This window comes from Perissodus microlepis, chromosome 14 (assembly GCF_051167445.1).
Source record: "Perissodus microlepis isolate ML-2025 ecotype Zambia chromosome 14, ASM5116744v1, whole genome shotgun sequence".
Taxonomy (NCBI): Eukaryota; Metazoa; Chordata; class Actinopteri; order Cichliformes; family Cichlidae; genus Perissodus; species Perissodus microlepis.
The window spans coordinates 34,216,100-34,243,103 of NC_140474.1; the positions used below are offsets into that span (position 1 = coordinate 34,216,100).

A 27,004-nucleotide genomic window follows, 5' to 3' on the forward strand; every position below is an offset into this window, starting at 1 on the left:
TACTCTAGCTGCAGCATTTTGGATTAGCTGAAGGCTTTTCAGGGAGTTTTTAGGACATCCTGATAATAATGAATTACAGTAGTCCAGCCTGGAAGTAATAAATGCATGAACTAGTTATTCAGCGTCACTCTGAGACAGGATATTTCTAATTTTAGAGATGTTGCGCAAATGGAAGAAAGCAGTCTTGCATATTTGTTTAATATGTGCATTAAACACAGCATGTCTTTATCCTGTTTTCCTTCTCTCACCCCAACCAGTCGCAGCAGATGACCGCCCCTCCCTGAGCCTGGTTCTGCCGGAGGTTTCTTCTTGTTAAATGTGAGTTTTACCTTCCCACTGTCGCTAAAGTGCTTGCTCATAGGGGGTCACATGATTGTTGGGTTTTTCTCTGTATCTATTATTGTACGATCTACTGTACAATATAAAGCGCCTTGAGGCAGTGGTTATTGTGATTTGGCGCTATATAAATAAAATTGAATTGAATTGAATTGAATTGTAATCAATCCAGGCAGTGCACAGGTTGGTCAGTCTAGTCTTGTAGTCTCAGCTGACTGCTCAGTCTACCAGTAGCTGGTATTGCCAATTCCTTTCTGTGCCCTGCTCATGTATTGAACCATGTGCAAGTTCATCTTAGCTCCTATGATGCCTGCCAGGAGCTTCCATATGTACTGAGGCAGGTTAGTGGCCGGTAGTTGGATGGGACCCTTCCGGAGGTCCTTGGGGATCAGGACCGTCCGGGCTTCGGTTAGCCATTCCGGGTGTCTCATCGACTAGCAGCTGGTTCATTTGTGCTGCCAGAAGTTCACGGAGTGCAGTCAGCTTCTTCAGCCAGTAGGCATGAACTATGTCAGGGCCTGATGCTGTCCCACTCTTCATACTGGAGACCTTTTCTTGGATATCTGCCACTTAGGGCTGCACGATTAATCGTTAGAAAATCGCGATCTCAATTCATACTGATGTGCGATCTCATTTCCAAATGACAACGATTAAAAAAAAAAAAAAAAAAAAGACGACAACGATTGTACCGCATTTTGATCCGGCATGTAATCTGCATGAAAACAAGCGCTCACTCTTCCTGCTCAACAAATGACAAGAGCGGAGCCTTATACCACGTGATACAGAAGCTGGCTGCTAAAATTGGCAGGGAAAAAACAACGGAGAGCACGTCAGGGATGACGAGAAAGTGACTGGAGAAAATCCGTCCCGGTGTCGTGCCAAAGTAGGTATCCCCGACAGAATTAGTTTCCCCTGTGCTGGGAGCACGCAGGAAGTACTGATGTTTTCATTTTGTGAAAAAGTGAAAAATTAGTATCGTTACATTACCATTCAGTTTGAGGGTTACAACAGAAAATTATATATTTATTGCTGTATCAGATGGGATTATTTTAACAAACCATTAACATTTTGGCTGATAACTATATTTATTGTCCTGTAACTTTACTATATAAAGAGCTAAATCCTCCAAAGTTTCAGGAGTAATGCGTCATAATAAGAAGTGTTTGTGAACTAAAAATCAGCAGTGTGGGATACTGTTTGTCCGTAATTTACACAGGGGAACAAATTGTGGCAGGATCAGCCTGATATTATTTGTATCCCACTATAACTTCGTTGTATAAAGAGCTAACATCTCAAAACTGTCAAGAGTAGTTAGTCATTATAAGAAGTGTTTGTAAACTAAAAATCAACAATGTGGGATACTGTTTGTCTGTGATTTGGACAGTCCAGCGTGTGCTCCAGACGCAGGGGAAACAAATTCTGTTGGGGATACCTAGTTTGGCACGACACCTGTCAACCACCCAAACATCAATAACGGGAACCTTATACAGCGCTTCCCTATACCCGTCGAGCTCCCATCAACACTGCGCAAAACGAGGGATTTAGGAAAATGATCAACACCCTAGACAAACGCTACACAGTGCCGTCCCGCAACTATTTTTCTATTGTTGCACTACCCGGTGGAGACGGAATTTCAAGCAGTACAACATTTTGCGGCAACGACAAAATATGAGACATTTGTTGTTTTTATGTTTATTTATTGTTTTTATGTTCAGTCTCAACTGTTACGAAGTTGATGTGCAGTTAATAAGCGCAATAAATATTTATACTGGAAAAGAAAATCGTGAGAGAATCGTGATCTCAATTCTAAGCAAAAAAATCGTGATTCTCATTTTATGCAAAATCGTGCAGCCCTACTGCCACTGTGATAATTACTGGACCCTGTTCAGGGAGGTCTGCTCTTTAGATCCACTAGCCACTGAGCATTGCCATTATGGGTTTCGTCCTTCTTAATGCTCTTCCAGTATTGCTCAGTCTCCACCCTTTGTGGGGCTGTTCTCATATTGTTCCCTAGGATTCCCATAGGTGGATTCCCATTCATTTGCTATGGCGGTCACTTTTCTGACCGGGAACACCACAGATCTAACAAAGTTGATTAAAACACTCAAAATTCAACGAAAGAGGTGCTCATCACTTTTATATGTTCAAGTGCATAGTGTGGAGGATGTCATAAGGACTCGAGGTAATCGGATGTAAAACACAATATTTATGAGTTTTTTCATTTGTAAATCGGTCAGATTTGACCCGAACACGACAGGAAGGTTAACTATATCTATATTTATCTTAAGATAAGATAAGACAAGATAAGATAACCTTTATTAGTCCCACGCGTGGGAAATTTGTTTTGTTACAGCAGTGGACAGTGCAAAGTTACATAGAAAAATTAGAAAAAAAAACATTGGAATAAGATATCAATAAGATACTGTACACAACTGTACAAAATAGAATAGAATAAGATAAAATACTATATACAATTGAATAAATGCTATATACAATTGAGTATAATACAACGATGCCAGAAAAAAGTATTGCACTTAGTGTGGATGTGTGTGTTTGATCAGCTGAAGTCTTTGTTGTGGAGTCTGACAGCAGTGGGGAGGAAAGACCTGCGAAATCTCTCCGTCCCACATCGTGGGTGCCGCAGCCACTGAAGGAGCTGCTCAGTGCTGTCAGAGTCTCCTGTATGGGGTGGGAGATGTTGTCCAACAGGGATGACAGCTTAGCCACCATTCTCCTGTCACTCACCACCTCCACTGGTGGGCATTCTAGAACAGAGCTGGTCCTTCTGATCAGCCTGTTCAGTCTCTTCCTGTCCCCAGCAGAAATACTGCTGCCCCAGCAGACCACACCGTAAAAGATGGCTGAGGCCACCACAGAGTCATAGAAGGTCTTCAGGAGAGGGCCCTTCACTCCAAAAGACCTGAGTCTCCGCAGCAGGTACAGCCTGCTCTGCCCTTGCCTGTAGAAGGCGTCTGAATTATGAGTCCAGTCCAGTTTATAATATTTATCTATTGATAAATGTTTTATTACTTCATTTTATATGGGTTCTTGAATTTTGTTGTATGTATGCTGCTTTGACAACTCAACTTCCCTCAGGGATTAATGAAGTCTGTCTGATTCTGATTCTGATATATTTGTGTTGGACAAAGTGTGAACACTGAGACGAAATACCCTTTGTAAAAGCCCACACACTTCTTAACATTGTAAAACTATCGGCACAAACAGCACTGTAGAAAAATACAGGCAGCCAGTGTGTCTTTCTAACCAGTCAGAGAGCTCCTTAATTTGCATTAGTTTTTTTCTAGGGACCAAAAGAACTACAGAAATTCTAAATAGTTTAGCTAATCTGATAGGTAATCTGTTAGCTAATCCTAATTGATCTCAAAGCTATACATTAGCTAACATAACGAGCTAACAAGAAAGGGAAATGCAGTAAGGAAATGGTTTTGAAAATGAGAAGTGGAATCCCCATTTTAAATGTCAGAAATAAATCTGTATTCATAATTACATTTTTTTATATCCATTTATTATTTTCTCTTTTTAAATTGCATTTTCAAAAAGACTTTGAAAATCAGCTTTTTAATTAAAAATGAGAAAAATAAAAAATGAAGAGATTAATTTAGAATTTAGAATTTAAATGAATTTACTAACGTACTTTATTGAACAATTCATGATGAAAGCGCAAAACTCTTTATTTCATGACTCATCTGGACTGCCACAGTACTTCAGTCCATGTTTGTCAGGAAGGGCATTTCGTCTAAAAAAGAAAATCAAGCATGTGAAGCTACCTTCTGTGGCAACCCACTGTCAAAAGGGAGCAGCTAAAAGTTCTTTTTTAAAATTTTAAAATTAAATTTCTACATGCAGCAAAAAAAACCTAATACACTGACCACAATTTTTAGGTGTTCCTGAGTTACGATAGTGAATTTCAATTCAGATGCATGTGTGTAATGCAGTAGTGCCTGAAGGCCCAAATTAGACAACCATTAGATATTGACATGAACTATTGTGTGGAATGTAGGGTTTAATTGTGCACCCAAATGCAGTACACTGAAGACAGAAGTAACATAAAGCAACATTTTATTTCTGGTGATTGCCAAGGTTTACAAAGTGCAAAAGGAATAAGTGACGTTTCACTGGATAGTGCAACAGAAACATACTTAAATAAATACATATAAGGAGCAACACAAGGCAATCTATAACAATTCTAAGAAGCCCACTGACAATGCAGATTACAGCCCCCTCAACATTCACCTACTATACACTCCAATAATAAAAATCTACACACGCTTTAAAGCCAAAGTGGAGCAAAGTTGTACATACAGATTTAAATTAGCATTAGCAATTCACCAAATTTCACATTTTTAACTTTTTATACATGTCTTTGTGAAACTTGCAACTGTCAATTGTATATAGTGATTGAATCATTTGCATTGTGATTTTTTTTTTCATAGTTTTTGAACTCTTGGATCTCAAAATGTTAAAATAATAAAGTTTTAGATACAAGATACTGCAAATGAAATTTCCCTGGTCCAGTTATGAGTTATTACATGTCTAGTAATATCATTCCATGACTCCAGGTTTCCAAACAAAGTGTTCTTTGCATAATGATGTACTTTTGGTGTTTAAGAGGTATTAGCTGGGTTACTTTAGAGCACTAGATTTCACAATAGCTAAAACTAATAGTAGAGCCCCACACAGAAAGTCCCTCCCATAATATATTCAATTATTTAAATGAAAAGCAATTTTTAAAAAAGGGGTACGCTAGGCCTTAGTTCCCTTTTCAGTCCGTTTTTTTTTTTTTTTTTTTTACAAAGATAATACAAATACAAAAAAATTCTCTCTCATAGCCAAGACTTCCTAGTCCATCCCAGCCTGGCCATATTAGCCAGTTTAACTTTTACTTTGTCTTTGCTGTCTGGACTTCTCTTGGAGGTGCATTCCACAGTTGAGTCTGTTTCAAACGAGATAGCTGGGGCATGTCCAAGTAGGCTTCCTTTCTTTTCCTGGGCCATGGTTGCTTGAGTCTGCAGAAACACCTGACCTCTCACAGAATGCCTGAGTTGCAGCATCAGGGGGTTATGGTTTGAGTATAATTTGACCGGATTCTGCTCCTGACGGCAGCAGGTGGAGCAAGCTGAGCAGAGTATGCGAAAAATATAAATCCACCCCAGGTAGTGGAGCTCTGCAATGTTAAGGATGAAACAGCCCAAGCTGATGCTGAACATAAAGTTCAGGAAGATGGTCTTCTCAGTGGCACGTGATACAAAGCAGTCTGTACGAGTAGGGCAAGGATACGAGTCACAGCGATACAGGTGAGGCACTTCAAACCCAAACAAGAAGTACTGGCCGACCAGGAAGGTGATCTCCAGTACAGATCGTAGTAATACATGAAGAATGTAAATAAGAAGAACCTGGTTGGACTGCTGGGTGGGGTCCTCTCCCATTTCATCATAAGCTTCTTCCAGAAGGCTTTTCTTCACATCTTCCCTCTCACTTGTATTCCATTCCCCACTGTAATGAGGGTAGTAAGTGGGGATGTTGACCTTTAGTGCTTCCATGCCATCTTTCCTAATTTCCCCGGACCTTTGTTTGGGAACTCTCTGGGATAGCAGCTGTGTCCTCTGGCCATCAAGCTTCTCATCCTTGGCAATCTTATGCAGTACAAAAACTATGTAGAAAATAGATGGAGTAGAGACGAGTACAATTTGGAAGACCCAGAACCGTAGATGTGAAACAGGAGCAAATGTGTCATAACAGACGTTGTTGCATCCAGGCTGTTGGGTGTTACAGGTGAATTTGGACTGCTCGTCACTGTAGACAGCATCACCCACCAAGGCTACCAGCAGAATACGGAAAATGAGCAGCATAGTGAGCCAGATCTTGCCTATCACTGTAGAGTGGTTCTGGACCTCAGACAGAAAGCGACCAAGTATGGACCAGTCACCCATGGCTTAATCTTAGACAGAAAGTAAAAGGGGCTATTAATAATAGGACAACTTAGGGTGTACTCAGACTAGGCTCAACTGACTGAAGTAATATATACTAGCTTAAACCTATTGCCAATTTCTTGGTAAAATGATAAGCAGTAATATTATTCACTGATGAAGACTCTGATATGTAGCTGAAAACTCTGGAAAATATATTAACTTATATTAACTCACTACTGTATATATTACATTATAATATATTATATATTACATTTTAAATACATTATATATACAATAAAGCATTTGCCATGTAAAAACACTTTTTTGTTATCACTTAATTAAAATATATAAATATATTTGTTACAGTCAAGTTTGTTGAAGCATCTCAGGATCACAATTATGCTTTTAGAAACATCTGTTTTAGAGAGCAGAAAGAGACCTTTCAACAGTTCTGAGTGGTTTGTCACCGTAACTAAGTTCATTTATTGAAAACTGTATTTAGGTACAAATTCGAAGAACTTACACTTAAATATGAAAATATCTAAATATGTCTTAAATATGTACTTAATGTGTTAATTTCTACTTCTGCTGCACTTCATTTCAGAGGGAAATGTTGTACATTTCTCTTGTAACATGGTCGACTACAGTGCAGCCTATATAGTAACTCACCTTCATAAACTCATCTCCATATTTGCTGTGGGAAATGGCTTTGTGTGTTTCACAATTGGTCAGGCAATCGCTGTGATTGGCTTGAGTTAATTGAGGGCAGGTGTATCTGACTGTACTCATAATCTACACTGTTTATATTCCACACTGAAAACAGTGCTGTCATATTTTTCTGTCTGCAGGTATGTGCCCCAGACTCAAGATGGTTTAGATTAAAACAGTTTATAGTAAGCATTTGCTGTTATTCTGTGAAATATATAATTAATATTGGTGACTGTCAGCCTATTACGTACAGGGTGTTGAGTCGGGGGGGGACAACTGCTGTTCCCTGTTGAAATTTGGACTGTATTTTTTATTCCATTTTGCAAGTGGGACACTGAACTGTTTCATTCCCCAACTTTTATGTAATGAATATAGTACCTGGGAGTATTTTTCATTGATCTCAGTGATGTGACTATTGTTTTATATTTTACAATTTTCTGTCTATCATCTTTGCTCTTAACTGCGGCTGTCAAACCTAGAATCTTTGTATAAAATTCTCAGTTTTATTAGTTTAGGGCTAGGGTTAGGGTTTTTTGGAAATTAAAATTTACAAACAGACAAAAATTTAAAATAAAATCAAATGGCCAAAGGTTTTTGTTTTATCTGTTTTACATCTTCACCCAAAACACTTTTACTTGTTAAAATATAGGACTGGTTCATTAAGCGTATTCAGCAGCTTAACCACATCACTGATCATGCATGCTCAGGCAAATCAATAAAGCCTTATAGCAAATGAAGTATTGTGAAACCTAATGTCTGACACTGGTAATATTATTGTTGTATAGTAATGGTGCTCCCCCCCCCCCCTTTCAAAAGAAATATATCAAGAGGTCCATTCTCAACCCTAAAACAGTGGATTTTACAGGAACTCATTTCAGTTTTCTTTTTTATCTTTTTTTTTTTTTTACAGTATTTAGCTCATTATCGTTATTGTAGAAAAAGCTATTTACATATTTATCTTAACTCTGATCGTGGTTATTTTTTTCTAAAATGTTTAAATTATTTATAATCTACTGAAAGGTCTCACTGAAAATCTTTATATGAATAACAACAAATCATATAGAGAAAACTTTACCTTAGGATACCCAAATTTTGGTCATTTTCAATTTTCTTCCTGGACAATAACATACTTTGTAGTGCATTTTTAGTAGACTCAGAGAAGTGTTAAAAAATACAACCATGAAAAAGCAGCATTTGAACTCAATAGAATCCCATTTGAACTCACCTAACCTTAAGGTTTGCAGCATAAATCCTCATAATGTAGCCTTTACTGCACCATTTGCATGGCTATTTTTGATTTAAAATGTTGATGAATTGAATCCCGCTGAGTGTGGAAAGAGAGAATAGACCGATCACACACATTAAGCCAGTCTATCTGAAGCTGACATTGTGCTATTTTACAAAAAGGCTGGCAATGTACAATACAACAAAGCACAATGAGTGGGCTCATTTTCTGAACACCCGGGAACTGTAAAACAAAAAGCATATGGAACAGGCTGGAAAGTAAACATAATGCAGGTCTTTGCAAAGGCTCTGCTTGAACCACCTCGAACAGTACAAGTTACAGACAAATTTTGTTACTTTCTAGACTATAGCAGGTTTCAGCTGGAGTCAGTATGTTCACATCTGTTGTATCCTTTGATAGCATGCAGCAGCGGAGTTCAAAAGGGAAAAAAATGTTTTGGTTTTTGCATATGCAATCAAGTCCCAGACTCTGTAGATCATAACACAGACTCTCTTCTCTTGTCACAAGGGCCTTAACAGTGGAAATAATTGTGCTGGAGAAGTGTTCAGGAGCAGCTTCTCCGATGAATTATGTCTTGTTCTCAAATTTGTTACTAACTTATGATTTTATACCGATTTAGAAAAAGGCTGATTTAGCTTCAGCAAAGCAGGATAAAACTAAAATACCCAGTTAGCTAAATGTGAACAACATCATAAATCAAAGTAAAATAAAATGAACTGAGTACATTTATTCAAAAATAATTGATAAGTGACCTTATAGCTAATAAAACGGAAGATTGCCTGATTTAAATTTGGCTGATTTGTTGGTGAGGTGGTCAGCACTGCTGCCTCACATGAAAATCCTGGGTTTGGATCTATTGGGCTGTTTCTGCTTTCACTGCTCTGAGACCGGTTACTCTCTGTGAGTTCTGTGAAAAAAGCTAAACATGTAAGTGAGCATTCTGTGATTTATTATAGTAAATCACAGAATGACTTAAGTTCTGTATATACGTTACACAGTAAGTTCAGATCTGGAAAATTATGAATTTTGTATCGCTTTTTCGCAACACTCTTGGCCTTTAATGGCCTTTGGAGTGCAGTGCAAAGAACTTTTATAAGTTTTTAGCATTTGGCAAGTAAATGGTTGATTAATTAGAGGAATTTGTGCCATGTTTGATTTCAGACTCAACTATCAATTTTGGATTAAAGGCCTTCACACACTGAGCGTGTAACAAAAAAACAACATGAACTTCCAAATTTTCTGGATCTGAATCCGTCGCTGAATGTCGCGCTTTTGTGAAAAGTTGATCCTCAAAAAACGCACTGTGAAAAAAAGAATGAAGTCAACATCAAGCAAGATGAGTTGGTCCTGATGCTTGTAAACAAGAAAAGCTAGAAATGAAGATTCTGGGTTCACTCAATTTTTTAGGAATAAAAAGAAAATTGCCCTCAAGATCTATCAGAACCAGCTTTACTGACCAAGAATATGTGTAGATATTTATGGTCAGTAAAGCTGATACTGGCCTGGTTACTTATTAGTTCTCAATGTAACATAATAGAAAACAGACAATATTTACAATAGAAACATATATTGCATATTTATGTTTATGGTGCAGTTGTGCAGGGGGCAGAGATATTGGATTAAATTATGGAATAAATAAGGGATAGATAACTTGTTATTTGTTACTATTAACAGTACATATAAAGACTGACTAACTGAGAGAGAAGGAGAGAGAGATATAACAAAATAGTACATACAGCACAGTTTGATTCAGCAGCACGTCTGTTACATGTTTAAGTACATCTGTCTTGTAACATTTTTTTTCAGTCTCTAGTGACAAAATATATGTGAACTATATGAAAGGGGAAATATTTAAAGTAAAGTTTAAAAAAAGTATATTGGACTTGATTTAGTCCTTGGGGTTACAGGAAGTTGTCGCTGCCATATTTAGCTGCTTTGTTGTAGATTCCTTATAGGCTTCCTTCAGATTTTAGCCCAAGTGTTGCAATGGAACCGAGCTGGAGTACGTTTTTATTTCAAGTAAGTGGCACAGTCTCCATAAACGTTTGCCATAAAGCGTAAATATTGTTTGCTAAATGGGTTTTATCCGTTTCTGAAATTACTAAGAGTTAGCCAAGAAAAACAAAGGTGTTAGCGATACCCTGCTAGATAGCTCCGCTGAGTGGTTTCCTGTAACGAACTGCTAACTAGCTTTGTCGAATCCGAGAGCTCCGGACTTTGTGTTGCCAACTTAGATACGGTATAGTCTTGGTATCAGTTAAATAGCCAGAAATCTGTGTCGGTTCATGATTTGCAATTTGTACCATTTACAGCTTAATGGTCACATTATGTGACTATAAAGCAAATTTGTAGCTCGGATGTTGGTGATGCGCGCGCTAGCAAATTAGCTTTAAGCAAAGCTTTTGCTATTGTATATAGGTAAGCTAAGCTAATAGGCTAACGGATTCGCTAACCAGACACTTTTCCCGTGTGCACCGCGGCTATTGCAATAGTACAGAGGGTTAACAAAGCAAGAAAGCGGTGGGGAGCTTAAGCTCTTGACTGGCCCCGTTAACAAGAAGTTAGCTAATCCTAGCACTATAACTAAGGGGCTACTTAGCACGCTAAGGGAAGTGACTAAATCACATTCAAGGCTCCAAACGTTGCACTTTATCTTATCAATGATCAGTAGCCACGACTTACAAACTAGAAAAATAAACTATAAAGTCATGTGGTTCATTAGTTTTGTAAGTAAGTTCAGAATCAGAATCAATTCACATGCTGTTTGATCATTTAATCTTGTTTTGAGAAACGATAAGGAGGTTGTAAATTGTATATAGTCTATATGCCGAATAAATTAAGTTTTATGAAATAATTCCATATTATAGAAGGTCGGTATTTAATTTTTGCTTAATTTTTACTGTCCGCAGTCAACTTTGTATCTGTTTAAGTATAACTGACACACACTATATTTTTTTATAGTGTCTCATGTTCTCTGAACAACTGGTATTAAATCTACACTTTGTGTACATCTTAACTGCAAAACCTTAAGAAACCCTGCGCCATAACCTGATTTTTTTTTCCTAGTCTTTTCATGAGATCTGAATATAAACAGCAAGACAATATTTACCTGCATCAATATAAGATTTGTAGACATGCCAACAGTTTGTCAAATAGGAGTCTTACCATAATTAATCTATACATTGCATTAGCAGTGGCAGTTGTACAATTTTTTTTCATTATCTTATTTAATGATGTTTAGCTTAGAAGATTTGTAGAAATATTTTTTTTGGAGCAGCATGATAGAGCAGCTGGCAAGCAAGCTTTATTTGTCACATACACAATCATACAGAGTACAACACGTAGTGAAATGCTTTTGTCCGAGCTGTGGACAGGCTGCAGACGTAGGGCTTGGTTTTAGCATGGGTCTATCCAGGACCCTTACTGGATACCCGCTCCAAAGGTGTGTAGTCTTACCACTACACTATCCAGCAGTCTACTCTACTTGTTGTTGCTCGGAAAGGAGGAATTTGGCCGACCCATGCCAATTGCTAAAATGCTAATACAAATGCGGTACTAAATAGTCATGATAGGTAAAGTGAGCCTTTGTGAATCAGTGAAATAGTCAAAGCAATTACGCTGCGATTGTGCCAAGGTTTTAAATCAGTTCTACAGCCATCTTGACAGGGACACCTGCTGGCCATTGTGGCTATGATCACATATTGAAAATTATATTTGGTGAGCATTGCAAAATTCTAAACAAAGCTATATACTATACCAGGGTTGCAGCAGAAGTCACCTGACATTCGTTCACACCACAACAAAATCAATCACATCAACATAAAAAACATAAGCACACAATATGCAGACACTTGCATCCTTCATTGCACTTTGTTCTTTTCTTTTAGTTCTTATTAGCTAACATTCACACACATACTCTGAGGGATGCATCGGAGACCAACTTTGGGTTAGTAACTTTCCCAAGGATATTTGGCATGCAGACTGCGGGAGCCAGGCATCATTGATGACCGGCTCTACCTCCTGAGCTACAGCTTCCCCACCCCCCAAACTTGGCAACCTCTTGGTCATGTTGAGAAATCTGATGGCTTGTAGAATAAAGATCATTTGAACCTGCTTTTTCAATATCAATAATTGTGATCAATGTATGTTTTGGAAAACTCCTTATACAGCACAGTAAGAAAAGTGTTCAAATATTGAAAGAGTTAAAATAGTTAAATAATGTAATGCCAATACTACCCCCTCGTATTGTGTTAATTAATTCAGTGCATCCAGTTCATAAAATAAAATATATTGAGAAAAGGTTGCTAATTTCTATTTCTATTTTGATAAGTTTTGAGGATTTGAATGTTGCCTACTTTATTAGGTAAGTTAAGCATAGGCCACAGCAATCAGTGTGGAAGATGTTTGATGCTGATAATGCTTACGGAAATTTAAAATTAATAAGAAAAGTATCAATGGCTATATTTGTCATATGTAAATGTTTGTATAGAAAAATATTAGTTTTAAAGTTGCTTTCAGGTTGGGTTGGCTTTCTGTGAGTTTGCAGTGTCATCAGGTTTTGCTCTACATTGTCAAAAACAGCCACGAAGCAGCAGGTAAGCCACCGGGATGAATTGCACCAAAATCTGAGTTAGCTGTAATCACATGATGTGGGGTTTTGGACCGCACTTTGGAACAGTGTTTCAAAACATCTGTGCTTTATAAGCTTGACACAGGGTCGAAATGTCAGTGTTGATGGTTCCTTCCTTTTTTGTAAAAAAAAAACATGGCTGGGAGCAACCAGTGCGACCAGCCGTTCGAGTAAAAAAGAAAAAATCTCCACAACTCTGAAAGTCTCTGTGTGGTCAACAACAGACACACATTATATCATATCATATTTTAAGTTAAAATTTCAGCTCAGCGAAGAACTTTAATCACAGGAACTTTTTCAGTACCATATTTTTTTTGGACTGTAAGGTGCACTTAAAATACAGACTTCATACAAATGTGTGCCTTATGTATGAATTCCGGTTGTGCTTACTGACCGCGAAACGATTTTATGTGGTAACCGGCACTCAAAAATCTGTCAAAATGTTTTAAGTACGACTTTGGTAAGCTTTTAAACCGCACTACTTGATGGGTTGTTCGCGCATTATGGCTACAGTAGTCAGGAGCCTCACAGAGTAATATGTACCGTGCCTCAACATAATATTACCGTTAGGGCTGGGATATATTATACCATTCACAGTAATACCGGTACAATGATACACAACGATAAGAAAATAAAATTTCACGATAGAATTTGGGTAAAACGCGCATGCGCAGTTCCTTGGTTTTCATACGCACATTGCCGAAAAAGCATGGCGGCAACGGAGAATGAGAAGGGGAAAAGCGGATTGTTGAGTGAAACAGATGACCCAGAATTGGTTTGTAAAAATGGTGCAACTTCAGTGATGTGAAACTGGTTTGGTGTTTGTCCATCAGAAACAACGCAGGAATAGAGCAGCTGTGATAGAATACAGCATTAATGAATCAATGGTACAGAAGTGGAGGAAGCAAGAAGAATGAGTTGAGTAAAGTTGGACTTATCTGACTGCTTTGTTTCGCTTAATCTGCTGCTCACTTTATGGTCCGAAAAATACTTTTTTATTTGGCACACTGCAGTTTAATGTTGCAAAGCACCTCTTTTTAACTTTAGTGGATATTATACATGGTTATGCTCAGGATATTTCAGCCCATTTCCACTAGAAATGCCTTTTGGTTAAACTTTCAGCAAGGAATTTGCATTTGCACATAAATGCACATTTAAAAAAAAACAAACAAAAAAAACAGCTGCTTGTTTAAGTGAAAATAAATTGATGGGGTTTTTTTTGCGCTAGTAAAGTTGTGGAGTTATATTTTGTATTTTGTCTCGCATTAATTATATCGTCAGTTATATCGTTATCGCAAATTTTCAAATGTATATAGTGATAAATATTTTTGGTCATATCGCCCTGCTCTAATTACTGTATTGTGTGTATGTAAGGACCCCAAAATGGCACCTTTTAAGAGACACGCTTACAAAGCGGATTTCAAACTCTATCAGTCACGCATTAGAACATGGGAATAGAGCAGCTGCAAGAGAATTCAACATTAATGAATCAATGGTACGGAAGTGGAGGAAGCAAGAAGAATGAGTTGAATAAAGTTTGACTTATCTGACTGTTTGGTTTTGCTTAATGCGCCTTATAATCCAGTGCACCTTATGATCCAAAAAATATGGTAACTTATCTTTCTTGTAAAAATGTGCTCCAAATAAAGAAGTTTGTTGACAAGATTGTTAGTTAATCATATACAAGTCAATATTGCCTGTGGCAAATATGTACCAGTGACTGTAGAAAAGATTGCCGATTTGGTTGCACTTCTTCCCATTATACAAAAATGAAGCCAAAATGTCCTGTTTGTGGAAGCTGCCATGTTGCACTTTTGAAGCCAGAATCTGCGCAGTAGTGACTTGAGGTGTAGTGGCTGCCTCGTGCTCCTGCCCACACACCCGCACACATACATTAGGGCTGCCACGATTAGTCGACTAGTCATGATTACGTCGACTATCAAAATCATCGACGACTGATTTAATAGTCGACACGCCGTTTGAAGCTTTGTAAGATCACAAAAGACGCAGGAATAAGTAGTAGGATTTAAGAGTGTAATAACGGAAACTGAAACAGAAGATGGCAGCACTGCATGTACAAGGATGCCAGCTGCCGTTAAACCCTGAAGAAGAAGTAGCTCTGTCCCAGAATTCATAGCACAGCCCTGCTCAGTTTACAACAATGGCGGCAGCTAGTTAGTTTTAATATTACTCTTATTATTCTTTCTGGGTCACAAAATAAACGTTTAACATATTTTCAGGCGAGAATGTAGCTGTGTAAACTTCAAATATCTGCGCAGTTTATCAAGACACCACATATTTTCAAAAGCGCTCCGACGTTTTCGGAGACGTCTGTTACCCACTAGCTCGATAGCTAGCCGGGGGCAAGGCTCACTAGAGCCGTGAGAACACCGGACACCCGGCAAATCGTTTTCAAATCCACCGCTGTCTTTCGCTACTCAGGTTAAACATGATATATGAGTCACTTAGATAACTTAAAAATGTTATTGTTTGGCTTTTTTCAGTATTTTATTTGTTCCTGAGCAAATCGGTTTGGCTGAGATTAAAGTTCTAGTTTTTACACAGCTGAATAAACATCAAGCAGACAGCTGATTATCAGAAGTGTGAGATGCTCGAGATTATACTCCGGTGTCCCGTTATATTTTAGATAGCAAGGAGTTTATTAAATTTCACCGAAACAATCTGCAAATGTCATTAACATTTAATAAACTCTCATCTTGTCTTTATTTTTAGTTAGCACATACCTTAAACACTTAAAGCTGTAAGCTAATGATAGTTATATAAGAGCAGATGCTGCTGGTGCAATAAGCTGTACGTTTTACGTTCAATGGATGATGATCTGATTAGTCGACTAATCGCAAAAATAATCGGTGATTAGTCAACTATCAAAATAATCGTTTGTGGCAGCCCTAACATACATTTAGTTTTAGTTTCATTTAAGTTCAATGATTTTTTTTTTATTTATTTTAATTTTTTTAAATCAAGCCAAAGCTTCAGTTTAATTATTTCATTTGTCATCTCATCCGATAAGTGCTGCAGATAATCACCAGAGCAGAAAATGTTTGTATCATCAGCAAATGGTACCATTTTTACCGCTTTGAACACTTTACAAATGTCATTAATGTATAAGTTTAAGAATTTGGGGCCTAAAACTCACCCCTGCAGTACACCACAAGCAGTGTCCATATATAAGGAGCAACAACCATTTAATTTCACAAACTCCTTCCTGTCTCTTAAAAAACTCCAACCCAATTTAAAATTACCCCCTGGTGTCCTTTATTTCAGTACAATGGCACATGTATGGCTTTAGTTTTTGTTTGTTTTTCCCCACATACTGTATTAATACATGACCTTAAAAATCAGTAGTAGTAGTAATAGTAGTAAAAAAGTCTTTTACTGTGAAAACCACAAACATATTTAATGAACCTTTTACCTTTTACTCCTCAGCCGTAAAAGACTGATGGGCGACGGCCCTACTAGGCGGGCGGCATGAGCACCCAAGTTTGTGAATGCGAAAACTCAAGAATGAAGTCACCTAGGTTTTTCACCATATGTCAGGGGTGGGCAACTCCAGGCCTCGAGGGCCAGTGTCCTGCAGGCTTTAGATATCACCCTGGATCAACACACCTGAATCACATGATTAGTTCATGTGTTGGATCAAGGACACATCTAAAACCTGCAGGACACCGGCCCTCAAGGCCTGGAGTTGCCCACCCCTGCCATTGCTGCATTTACTAAGTCTAGAATGAATTCGAATCCCGGTGGTCATCAGTATTTTTTTATTTTTTTTATTTTTTGAAATTCTATTTATTAATGTTTTTTAATTTGTAGCATTTCTATGATCCTCATGACCGTTAGAGTAGATACACAGTACTTTCTTAACTTTACTAATCCTTGATGATATGTGTGTCTATTAACATAATTTTCAAAGGTCCTCTTCTTGATTTTTATTTTATTTTGTTTTATTTTGTTATTACAGCAGGCCAATGAGGCTCTGCATCACCAACACCAAGTAGCTGGAAACAGCCTGTTGCCTCTTCTTAATTCTGGGACAGAGCCACCTGATCAGAAACCAGTGCTGCCAATCCCGTTGGACCAGAAACCACCTGTTAGTGCTACAGAACTTCTTAAAGACAATGTGGCTACTGGGGCTGTTGGAGGAGGTGGTGAAGTGGCTCCAGTTGCTGTGGTTAAAAAGGAACCTAAGTCAAAGACTCCCTTTATCTGTGGCTACTGCAACAAAGCTTTCCGGGACAGCTACCATCTACGGCGGCACGAGTCTTGCCACACTGGCGTTAAGATGGTGTCACGGCCTAAGAAGGCTCAGACTGCTCCTACCATGGTGCCACTCATATCCACTGTACCACGTGAGAATAGTGGAAATCCGTCATACATAACTACTGTAGCCACAGGTGTCCTGACTACAGCAACAACATCAGCATCCACAGGCACTAGCAGCATGACCCCAATGCAACACCAACAACTACAGAGCATCCCTAAAAAGCCTCCCAAGCCAGTGAAAAAGAACCATGGTTGTGACATGTGTGGTAAGGCCTTCAGAGATGTGTATCACCTCAATCGCCACAAGCTGTCACACTCAGACGAAAAGCCGTTTGAATGTCCCATCTGTCAGCAGAGGTTTAAAAGGAAGGATCGCATGACATACCATGTCCGCTCCCATGATGGGGGAGTTCACAAGCCCTACATCTGTTCTGTCTGTGGGAAGGGCTTCTCTAGGTATGTGGATCTGATTTCTCTATTATTATAGTTCTTCTAAATTTGTACAATATAAGGAATCATAATTGTTACACTACACTGTTTTTGAGGGATCACACTAATAGCCAGCCCCCCAAAAAATCACCTCAACTTTATATTTCAGTTTTAGGCTGTAGACGGGCTGCTGTCGCAATGTTTTGTCCACTTGAGGGTACACACTGTTTTTTTTTTTTTTTTGTTTGTTTGGTTTTCTTTTTTGGGGGGGGGTTGTTGTTGTTGTTGTTGTTGTTGTTGTTTTCTTTCCTTTTTTTTCTCTTTTCTTCATTTACGTATTTATTTCTGTCATTATTCATGAGTGCATATGTAATATGCCAATGCCAGTATTGACAGAGGACAGAAAAATGAAGGGGGGGGATATGAAAGAATAAGAGGGCAGAGCAACTATTGCAGAAAGAAAATATTTATATCTCAAACAAGTGGCACCTAAAAAGAAAAGGGGCCTAAGCCACTAGTCTTGTGTTGGTTGCAAACAAAACGGCTCCTAGAGTCGGATCTTCGAAGTGAACGAAGGGTGTTTTTTGTTTGTTTGTTTGTTTTCTTTCTCTCACCCTCTCTCTCTCACTTTTTTTTTCGCTTCACGCCCACGTGAGCCTTGTATTTGCTGTGAACAGAGGGGGGAGGGGCGGTAGTTACACTCCCAATAGCAGAGGAACAGAGCAGGTGGGAGAGAGAGAGCGAGAGAAAGAGAGCCAGGGGCAGCAACAAGAGACAACATCATCACATTAGAAAGGTATAGTAATCCACAACTAGTTGTATCATCCACAACTATTTTCAGTTGTGGATGATAAAGGATTCAGAAAGTTTATTCATGCAGGGAATCCTATGTGTGCAATTCCAAGCAGGAAAACACTCTTCAACAAAATCATCCCAGGCCTATATGATAGAGAACGTGCATCTTCTTTTTGTTTTGCATATTTTAATTTATATTTTATTGTGTTGTGGTTTGCAGTGTTTTGTGTTGTTTCACTTTAAATTTGTTTAAAAGGAAAAAGCTGAAAATTTAAATAGTATTTTATAATTTATTTTTTACATTTTATGTGGAGTGACCGGTCAGAGCGGGCACGCTTCATTTTGCGTAACTATTTTTAAATCCCTGTAAAACTGCAACCACATGAGCTAGAGCAATAATTTTTTTGGCATATGAAACCAGAGGAATTGTACTTACATTTCATGCCATCACCATGTCCCAAGTCATGGTTTCCTTCCACATATGGCCTTGCAAAAATTTCCTAAAAAGCATTTGTAGCAACAAAAACATAATATTCTAGAAACATGCTTTGCCGATCCAATCAGCTGTTCATAACACTTCCTACGTTGGAATAGACGTCAGCGTGAACTATCGCATGTCCGCCATTGCCTGCCCAAAACCTGAAGTTATGTAAATGTAATTATCGCAGAAAATGTAGTTTCTTACCTTCGGGGCCGTATAAGCCTATACTGGTGCTTTTAAATCACGTTGACTTTATGCTTTTCTGTATCGTTTCTGGGATGCTTAGAACTTAAATTGCACTGCTGGAAATAGTTTATTTTGATGCCCATGCTGGTTTTTTGGTTTTTTTGGGGGTTTTTTTTTTTGCAAATTTACATTATAATATTTATTTTCGATTTTCCTGCAGTATATTAAAATTGATGTGTCTCAAAAAAAAAACTATGAAGACACTCAAAATAAATTTCCTGTGGTGGGAAACTGTTTTGTAACTTTTTTTGTATTTACAGTTTTGAGGGATAAACCACTTAAATTTCTCTAACTAGAAATATATGTTAAAAAAAAAAAAAAAAAGATTTTCAATTTTTTTTGTAGTTTATTGCACTTTCTTGTAATTTATGTAGTTACTATAGACTTAATGCATACATATTATTAACATTTGGGATATAACAATTGTATTGATGTTTAGCAACTTGAAATGCTCCCAAAAATGGTACTACAGCATGTAAAAACATAAAAATAAGCTCTGGCGAACTTGGCTCTATGGTAGGCCTTAAAGGGATAAATAAAAGCATATTTATGTATAAACATATATAAATAAAAAACATTTTTTTTACATTAGCAATTCATTTTGTGCATAAATTTATATTGTTGCTGATAATAAATTAATTAACAAAGCAACAAAACAACCTGAAGAGCCGGTTGGGATCCAAAAGACTCGGCTCTTTTTAGTGAATGGGGCCGAAGCAGAGTTGAGTATGTGGGTTGCGCACAAAAAAAAACATTAACAGATCTCCACTGCCAATGCTAAACAACCGATTCTGCTATGGACTCTTCTTTGGTGTCATTTCTTGGATTGAATAATTGAAGTCTAAAGAAAGACATATTGGCAATTTAACAATTTATTCATTTAACAAACAATGGTCAGAAGCATGTGGAAGAACCATATATATTCATAACAGCCTGGCACCACCTCTTCATTCTTGTCATCAGCTTAGTTCCTGCTTGGGGATGGCATCTCATTCTTCAACCAGAATTTTTCGCAAGTCAGTCAACATTGTGTGTATGTTACTCTGGCATGAACAGCACATCCAAGCTCATTCCACAAGTGTTCAGTGGGGTTGAGGTCAGCACTGCAAGCAGGCTATTCCAGCCCCTCCAACTCAAAATTCTCTGATAAGCCCTGTTTTGTGTGGACGAGCATTGTCATCTTGGAGGATATACAGTCCCGATCACCAGTTTAAGACTACTTGAAAATGGCCAAAAAAATAATAATTTGCATGGTTGGATCTTAACATGGTTCCAATCTAGTGCTGGGCCATATTATACCGTTCACGGTAATACCGGTACAATGTTAGGCAACGATAAGAAAATGAAATATCGCGATAGAATATGGGTAAACGCGCATGCGCAGTGCCTTTGTTTTCATACACACATGAACGAAAAAGCATGGTGGCAACGGAGAATGAGAAGGGAGAAAGCAGATCGTTGAGTGAAACAGATGACCCAGAATTGGTTTGTAAAAATGGTGCCACTTCAGTGATGTGGAACTGGTTTGGTGTTTGTCCATCAGATGCCCACCAAAGCACTTTTTTTTTTTTTTTTTTTTTTTTTAGAACATGCAAGCTGGCGTTGTTATTGCCGTATTTGTCAGACTAAGGTGCTCGTCAATCTGGGAGTAATCTGGGTCCTAAACTCCGTCCACTTCAGGTCCCAAAGTCAAACGAACACTGCAGCATCACTGAGAGTTAAAAACTGTCTAAATTCTTTCATCTTTAATAAAATGATCAGCATTGCTGCTTTACCAGGTGTAACTATGAAGTTTAACATCCAGGCATCTACGAAAACAGAATTTATTACATTTAACGGAGTTAGAAGTTAGTAGGAAGTTACCGGAAGTTAGCTCGCTAGTTTCGCTAGTTACCTAAGCATGATATACGATGTTCTGACTGAGAGATTTCTGAAAAAATTCAAACGTACTGCTCTGCTATCACTTCCAACATAAATGAAGACAGGAAACTAAACAGCAGTGACATTTGTAGGGTTACTGAAGTTGGGCTAGGTGATATATAATAATGTGCTATGTGATCGCTAGCGACACAGCTATGTTAGCATAACAAACACAGTGAAGCTAGAGGATGAACGCTAACACTTTTCCACTCGATAAAAGTTAACGTGAAGGTTCCTGATGGTTAGAGACAAATGCAATCTCATGGCAGGATGCTGTAAACGGACCAAACTTCAGTTGGAAGAACAACTGAGATAATCCATCCACAATACGAGGTTAGTCATTAATATACTGCAACAACATGAGAATAGAGCAGCTGTGATAGAATAAAGCATTAATGAATCAATGGTACAGAAGTGGAGGAAGCAAGAAGAATGAGTTGAGTAAAGTTGGACTTATCTGACTGCTTTGTTTCGCTTAATGTGCCTTATAATCCTGTGCACCTTATGGTCCGAAAAATGCGTATTTGACGTTTTTATTTGGCACACTGCAGTTAATTGTTGCAAAGCACCTCTTTTTAACTTCAGTGGATATTATACATGGTTTTGCTCAGGATATATAAGCCCATTTCTACTGGAAATGCCTTTTGGTTAAACTTTCAGCAAGGAATTTGCATTTACACTGTTACATTTTTATATAGCTTTAATACACATAAAAACAGCTGCTTGTTTAAGTGAAAATAAATGAATGGGGGGGGGGGGGGGGGTTGTGCACTAGTAAAGTTGTGGAGTTGTATTTTGTCTCGCATCAATTATATCGTCAGTTATATCGTTATCGCAAATTTTCAAATATATATCGTGATAAATATTTTTGGCCATATCACCCTGCTCTAGTTCCAAGTTGAGCTCCAACATGCAACAAGAAGAAATGGGAGTCAGACAAAACATTTTTAGGAGCATGCAATTTATTGAAAACAAGACTGAAACTGCTGATCAAAAGTTTAGGACCACACCTCCAAAAAAAAAACCCCACAGAAATTAGAGTTTCAAACATGAACTCAGTAGTGAGTAGCTCCAACCTTATTGTTGATCACTTCAAAACTTCCTTTTGGCATGCTTGATGCAAGCGTTTCCATGAGGTGAGTGGAAACATTTCTCCAAGTGGTGAAGACGGCTGCACGAAGGGCATCTACTGTCTGGAACTGTTGTCCATTTTTGTAAACTTCCCTTGCCGTCTATCCCCTAAGGTTCTCAATTGGATTTACATCAGGGGAACACGCAGGATGGTGATCCAAAAGAGTGATGGTATTCTCCTGGAAGAAGTCCCTTGTCTTGCGGGCATTGTGTACTGTCGTGTCGTCCTGTTGGAAAAACCCAGTGGACATAGCCTGCGGCCGTTTGACGCCCCTGCACCTCCTGAAGCTCCATTGTTCCACTGAAGGAAAAAGCACCCCAGACTACTATGGCGCCCCCTCCACTGTGGTGCATAGAAAACATCTCAGGTGCTTGTCATGCCAATAATGTTGGGAAACCATCAGGACCATCAAGGTTAAAAAAAATTTCTCATCAAAGAATAAATCCCCAAAGGTTGATTCTGTTCATCTGGATGTAGCGTTTTCAGTGGAAGAAATGTTTTGTCACTCATCCAGGTGACTTCTTCAGTCTCGGCTGACTGCAGGTTTCCCCAATCTTAAAAAACAGTACATTTACATAATGACTGAAACTAGCACCACTGAAAGAACACTGGGATCGGAGGTCAGTTCATTCATCATAATTATGCCCACTGATCAATTGCCATGAGTACCATTCACAGAGTTGAGGAATGGCTGCAATCACAGCATTGTAAGATGGCGAAAAATGTACCCTTAGGCCCCCTCCTCGATTCAGAGATGGTCTTTCCCTTTTCACATAACTGGCCTCCTTAGTAGTTTATTTTATTAATACCTGTGATTTATTGCAGTTTACTTGTATTTGCTTAATTGTTTACTAAATGTTTGAGGTGTGAAATAAACCGCAATGGAGCAAAATATGGGTGTGTGTGGTTGGAGGATGTGTTAGAGGATGTGTTACAAAGGGGGCCTAGCAAAAAAAGTTTGGGAACTACTGCCTTAGATGATAAAAACAGTTCTGAACCAGTCATTTGGAGTGATGCTTTAGCAACATTGAACTGTCAAATATGACACTGAGGTTTCTGATGCTTGATTAAACAGAACAGTCTTAAGCAGCTGATATGCGGCCTAATTTCTGAAATCATATGGTCATGAGCAATAATCAAAGTTCTTTTTTTTTTTTTCTTTTTTTTTATTTAACTGGGGGAAGTTATTGTTTTAACCACTGCTTAATATCTGTCAGGCGATTACTTAAACTAGACAATTTTACAAAACTAAAGAGACTTTGAAAGAAAAGTATAACTGGATGTCATCAGCATAGAGATAATGGGAATTATTATTGTAATGCCTAATGATTTGGCCTGGGGGGGGGAATATTGAGCAAAAAGAGAATCAGACCTAAGACAGATCCCTGAGGTACCCCACAAGGCAAAACTGTAGTTTCAGACGTCACTTGATTCACAAAAACAGCAAAAGATCTCTCAGATATGACATAAACTATTTTAAAACAAAACCAGTAATCTCAAACAGTCCTTGAGCCTATTAATCATGATACTGTGATCAATGGTATCAAAGGCAGAGGCTAGGTCCAACAGAACCAGAACTGTGTACTCTCCAGTCTGCAGCCATCAAGATGTCACTAGACACTTAAAGTAAAGCCGTTTCAGTGGAGTGCAATTTGCTAAAACCAGACTGAAAAATTTCAGTTTGGAGACTGATCCAAATGAGGTTTGTTTAATATTTGCTCAACAACAGCATGTTTAAAGAAGCTGGGAAGTAAGCCAGTATGAAGAGAAGTATTCATCATTTACACTAAACTGGGGCCAATTGTCAAAGACACTAATGAAAAATGAAGCAGGTAGGACAACAAGAGGGCATGAAGTTGGTTTCAAATGACCAAGCAGAGCCCCGATTTACTGTAATGTAACAGGAGGAAAGAAGGACCAAGAATCAAAGGAAAGCAAATTGTAAGCATGATACTGAGAACACAGTGGGGCGATATTAGACTTGATGGCAGTGACCTTATTTGGGAAGTTCTTCCCTCAGTGATGGTGTTGGTGACCGTCCTCACTCAACCTGAGCTATGACATGCTGGCTGACAGGGTCAACACACTGTTTGGCTTCAATGTCAGCTGTTGAGATTTGAGGGAGTACTAAGGCTACGTCCACACTATCTGGAGCATGTACAAACTGATATTAATGTTTTTTAGGGGTGTCAAAATTGAGAGCAATCAAAACAACTGCTATATAATGCACTCCACTATCTTTGTTTAATTGGTCACATGACTGCATCACATGACTGAAATGCATCATCGTTTTAGAAAGTCTGCGTTTTCGAGTGTCCACACTGTGATGGGACAGCTCCGTTTTGAAATGTATGCGTTTTCGAGAGCGTTTTCAAAACGCTGCGTTTTTCCTTGGGCAAAACGCTGCGTTTTTCCTTGGGCAAAGCGCTGCGTTTTTCCTTGGGCAAAGCGCTGCGTTTTTCCTTGGGCAAAGCGCTGCGTTTTTCCTTGGGCAAAGCGCTGCGTTTTTCCTTGGGCAAAGCGCTGCGTTTTTCCTTGGGCAAAGCGCTGCGTTTTTCCTTGGGCAAAGCGCTGCGTTTTTCCTTGGGCAAAGCGCTGCGTTTTTCCTTGGGCAAAGCGCTGCGTTTTTCCTTGGGCAAAGCGCTGCGTTTTTCCTTGGGCAAAGCGCCGTCTCAGTGTGGACGGGAGGCCAAAATGGAGAGAAAACGATCCGTTTTCGTTTGAAAACGCATTAGTGTGGACGTAGCCTAAGAAAGCGAACTGGATGTCATTCGTGAAACTGTCAGCCAGACTGTTGACACATGTGGACAAAGATAACACCAAAGCAAGTTTGCTTACACATTCCGTCTTCATAAAGATGTTCTCTCCTCTGTTTTACCCTCTCAAAGAAAGAGTAACTATATGGCTCTACAGTTTGGTGATATTGTCTTCTGTCAATACCACGTCCAGTTTACCACTTAAGTTGCTGCTTGCCTTTGGCAGTTCAACCAGGACACAATGGGTATTTGCAGACTGTTTAGCACTTTCCTGCAAGATATGTGGAGCGCCTTCACATCCAGCTTCAGCTTGTACCATCCCAGTACAAAATAATTCATAGCCCAGTGGTTCTCAAACTTTTCACAATGAGTACTTGAACATAAAATTCAAGTTACGAAGGCACTGAACAGCAATATTTTTGCCCGTGGTACGACAAAATGCCTGTGTAACGAAATCCGTTTGCGAAATGCGCTTCGCTGTTCCACGTGAAAGACGTATTGTTGTTGCAGTGCGCTATTTCGCGTGCTTTTCGTTTGCAATTAGCCTATCGTGGGGCCGGCATAAGGCATAAATATGAGCGAGTTTAAAAAAAAAAAATGCTAAAAAATGTATCATTGCACAGTGTACATACATACTGTATATGGCTCTTCAAGTACCACCCTTATGACCAACATTAAAGTACAGTAGTATAGGCCTACTTAACACCACATACAGTTTACACAGACAATTTTATTTCTTATATGAATGTTATTTATTTTAACTGTCATAAACAGGATGTGACAAGTGATAATAATAACTACTGTGCTGCACTACAGGTGGGATATCCAATCTTTAAATGATGACCTGATGTAACCTGCTTCCGCGCCCAAACTACTCTACACTTAATAAAACTGTTGTGTTTTTAACATGTTTTAATGCTTTATATTTTGTTGTATCTAATCTGAACAAGCCCCCAAAAAAAAAAAAAAAAAAAATCATTGATCATTGTCGGCCTCTCTCGGTTTTTATTATCATTATTCATTTTAAAGCTCAGTTTTTAAAACCTTACAATGTAACTACAGCCCAGCCCATGCAGCAGTATTGTTCTCCTCACTGAAGTTTGGTCCGTTTACAGCATGCCATGCGATTACATTTGTCCCTAACCATCAGAAAACCCTCACGTTAATCTTTATCGTGTGGGGAAAAAAGTTAGCGTTCATCCTCCAGCTTCACTGTTTATGTTTTTTATGTTAACCATAGCTGTGTAGCACATCATTATATACCAGTTAGCCCAACTTTAGTAACCCTACAAACGCCAATGCTCTGTCTCAGGCCTCAGTGATGGTACTGCTCTCGAGCTTATGGAGAGGATGCTGTCCTTGTTAGGAACGGATGACACTGGAAAAAACGTTTTCTTTCACTCTATCCAAGGTCACCATGTCTATAATGGCTTCACCTCTTTGCTCTTCACTGTGTGCAGACCGACTCCACATGAAACAATAACAACATCATCATCAGCTGTTGTGTTATCAGTCTTTTCTTTGAAATACTGGGGCTGCGTGGGCTTAATGTTGTCATGCTTTTTATTCACATGCCTGCTCCTAAATATTTTTTTTATTGCAGGTATATTTTCAGTTGCAAATGTGGGTGAAACACTTCAATTTACTTGGTAACAACTGAGTGCTACTGAGCCATGTTATAAATGAAGCATGAAAGCAAAACATTTGTGTCGAGGACTTTTTATAATAGTTATTCTAATTCAATGAATTGTTTCAGCCCTAATCTCAGCCTTGCAAGATGTTGTCACAAAACATCAAAACATTGTTTAACCTACTAGTTAAAGTGAGCTTAAAAATAAATGTGGTTTAATTAGTTTAACTGTGGTTTAAAAACGAAAACTGACCAAAACTAGTGTGAGGACTTCATAAGCTCAGCTCTGAGGTTCTCTGACACTGCTGTCAGAAGTTATAAATGGCCTGTAACACTACCAGTATCTATGGAATGCCAGGGCTGCCATAATGAATTCATTAAATACACCATTAAATAATTCATTAAATGTGGCAATTATTTAAAATCGGAAATAATTAATTACATACATATTTACGACGCATGTAATTAATTAATTATTGACATA

General features: G+C 38.4%; 2 protein-coding genes across 4 annotated transcripts in view; one reads left to right on the forward strand and one right to left on the reverse strand.

Annotated features, from left to right (window-relative positions):
• Positions 1–5,180: 5,180 nt before the first annotated feature.
• Positions 5,181–6,287, reverse strand: LOC146374296 (gap junction delta-2 protein). The gene has a single exon (XM_084950933.1). The coding sequence runs from the start codon at positions 6,285–6,287 to the stop codon at positions 5,181–5,183; it is 1,107 nt and encodes a 368-aa protein (XP_084807059.1).
• A 3,844-nt stretch (positions 6,288–10,131) lies between these two features.
• LOC146374297 (vascular endothelial zinc finger 1-like) overlaps positions 10,132–27,004 on the forward strand; it is a 36,966-nt gene continuing 20,093 nt past the window's right edge. For all 3 annotated transcript variants that reach the window (XM_084950350.1, XM_084950351.1, XM_084950352.1), the window contains exons 1-2: positions 10,132–10,239; positions 16,830–17,587. In XM_084950350.1, the coding sequence (XP_084806476.1) occupies positions 10,207–10,239; positions 16,830–17,587 (791 nt within the window). In that variant the 5' untranslated portion in view covers positions 10,132–10,206. The remainder of the gene's footprint in view (positions 10,240–16,829; positions 17,588–27,004) is intronic.

Bases quoted from the DNA above. Each gene is read 5' to 3' on its own strand.
- LOC146374296 (XM_084950933.1), bottom strand. From the start codon at position 6,287: ATGGGTGACTGGTCCATACTTGGTCGCTTTCTGTCTGAGGTCCAGAAC.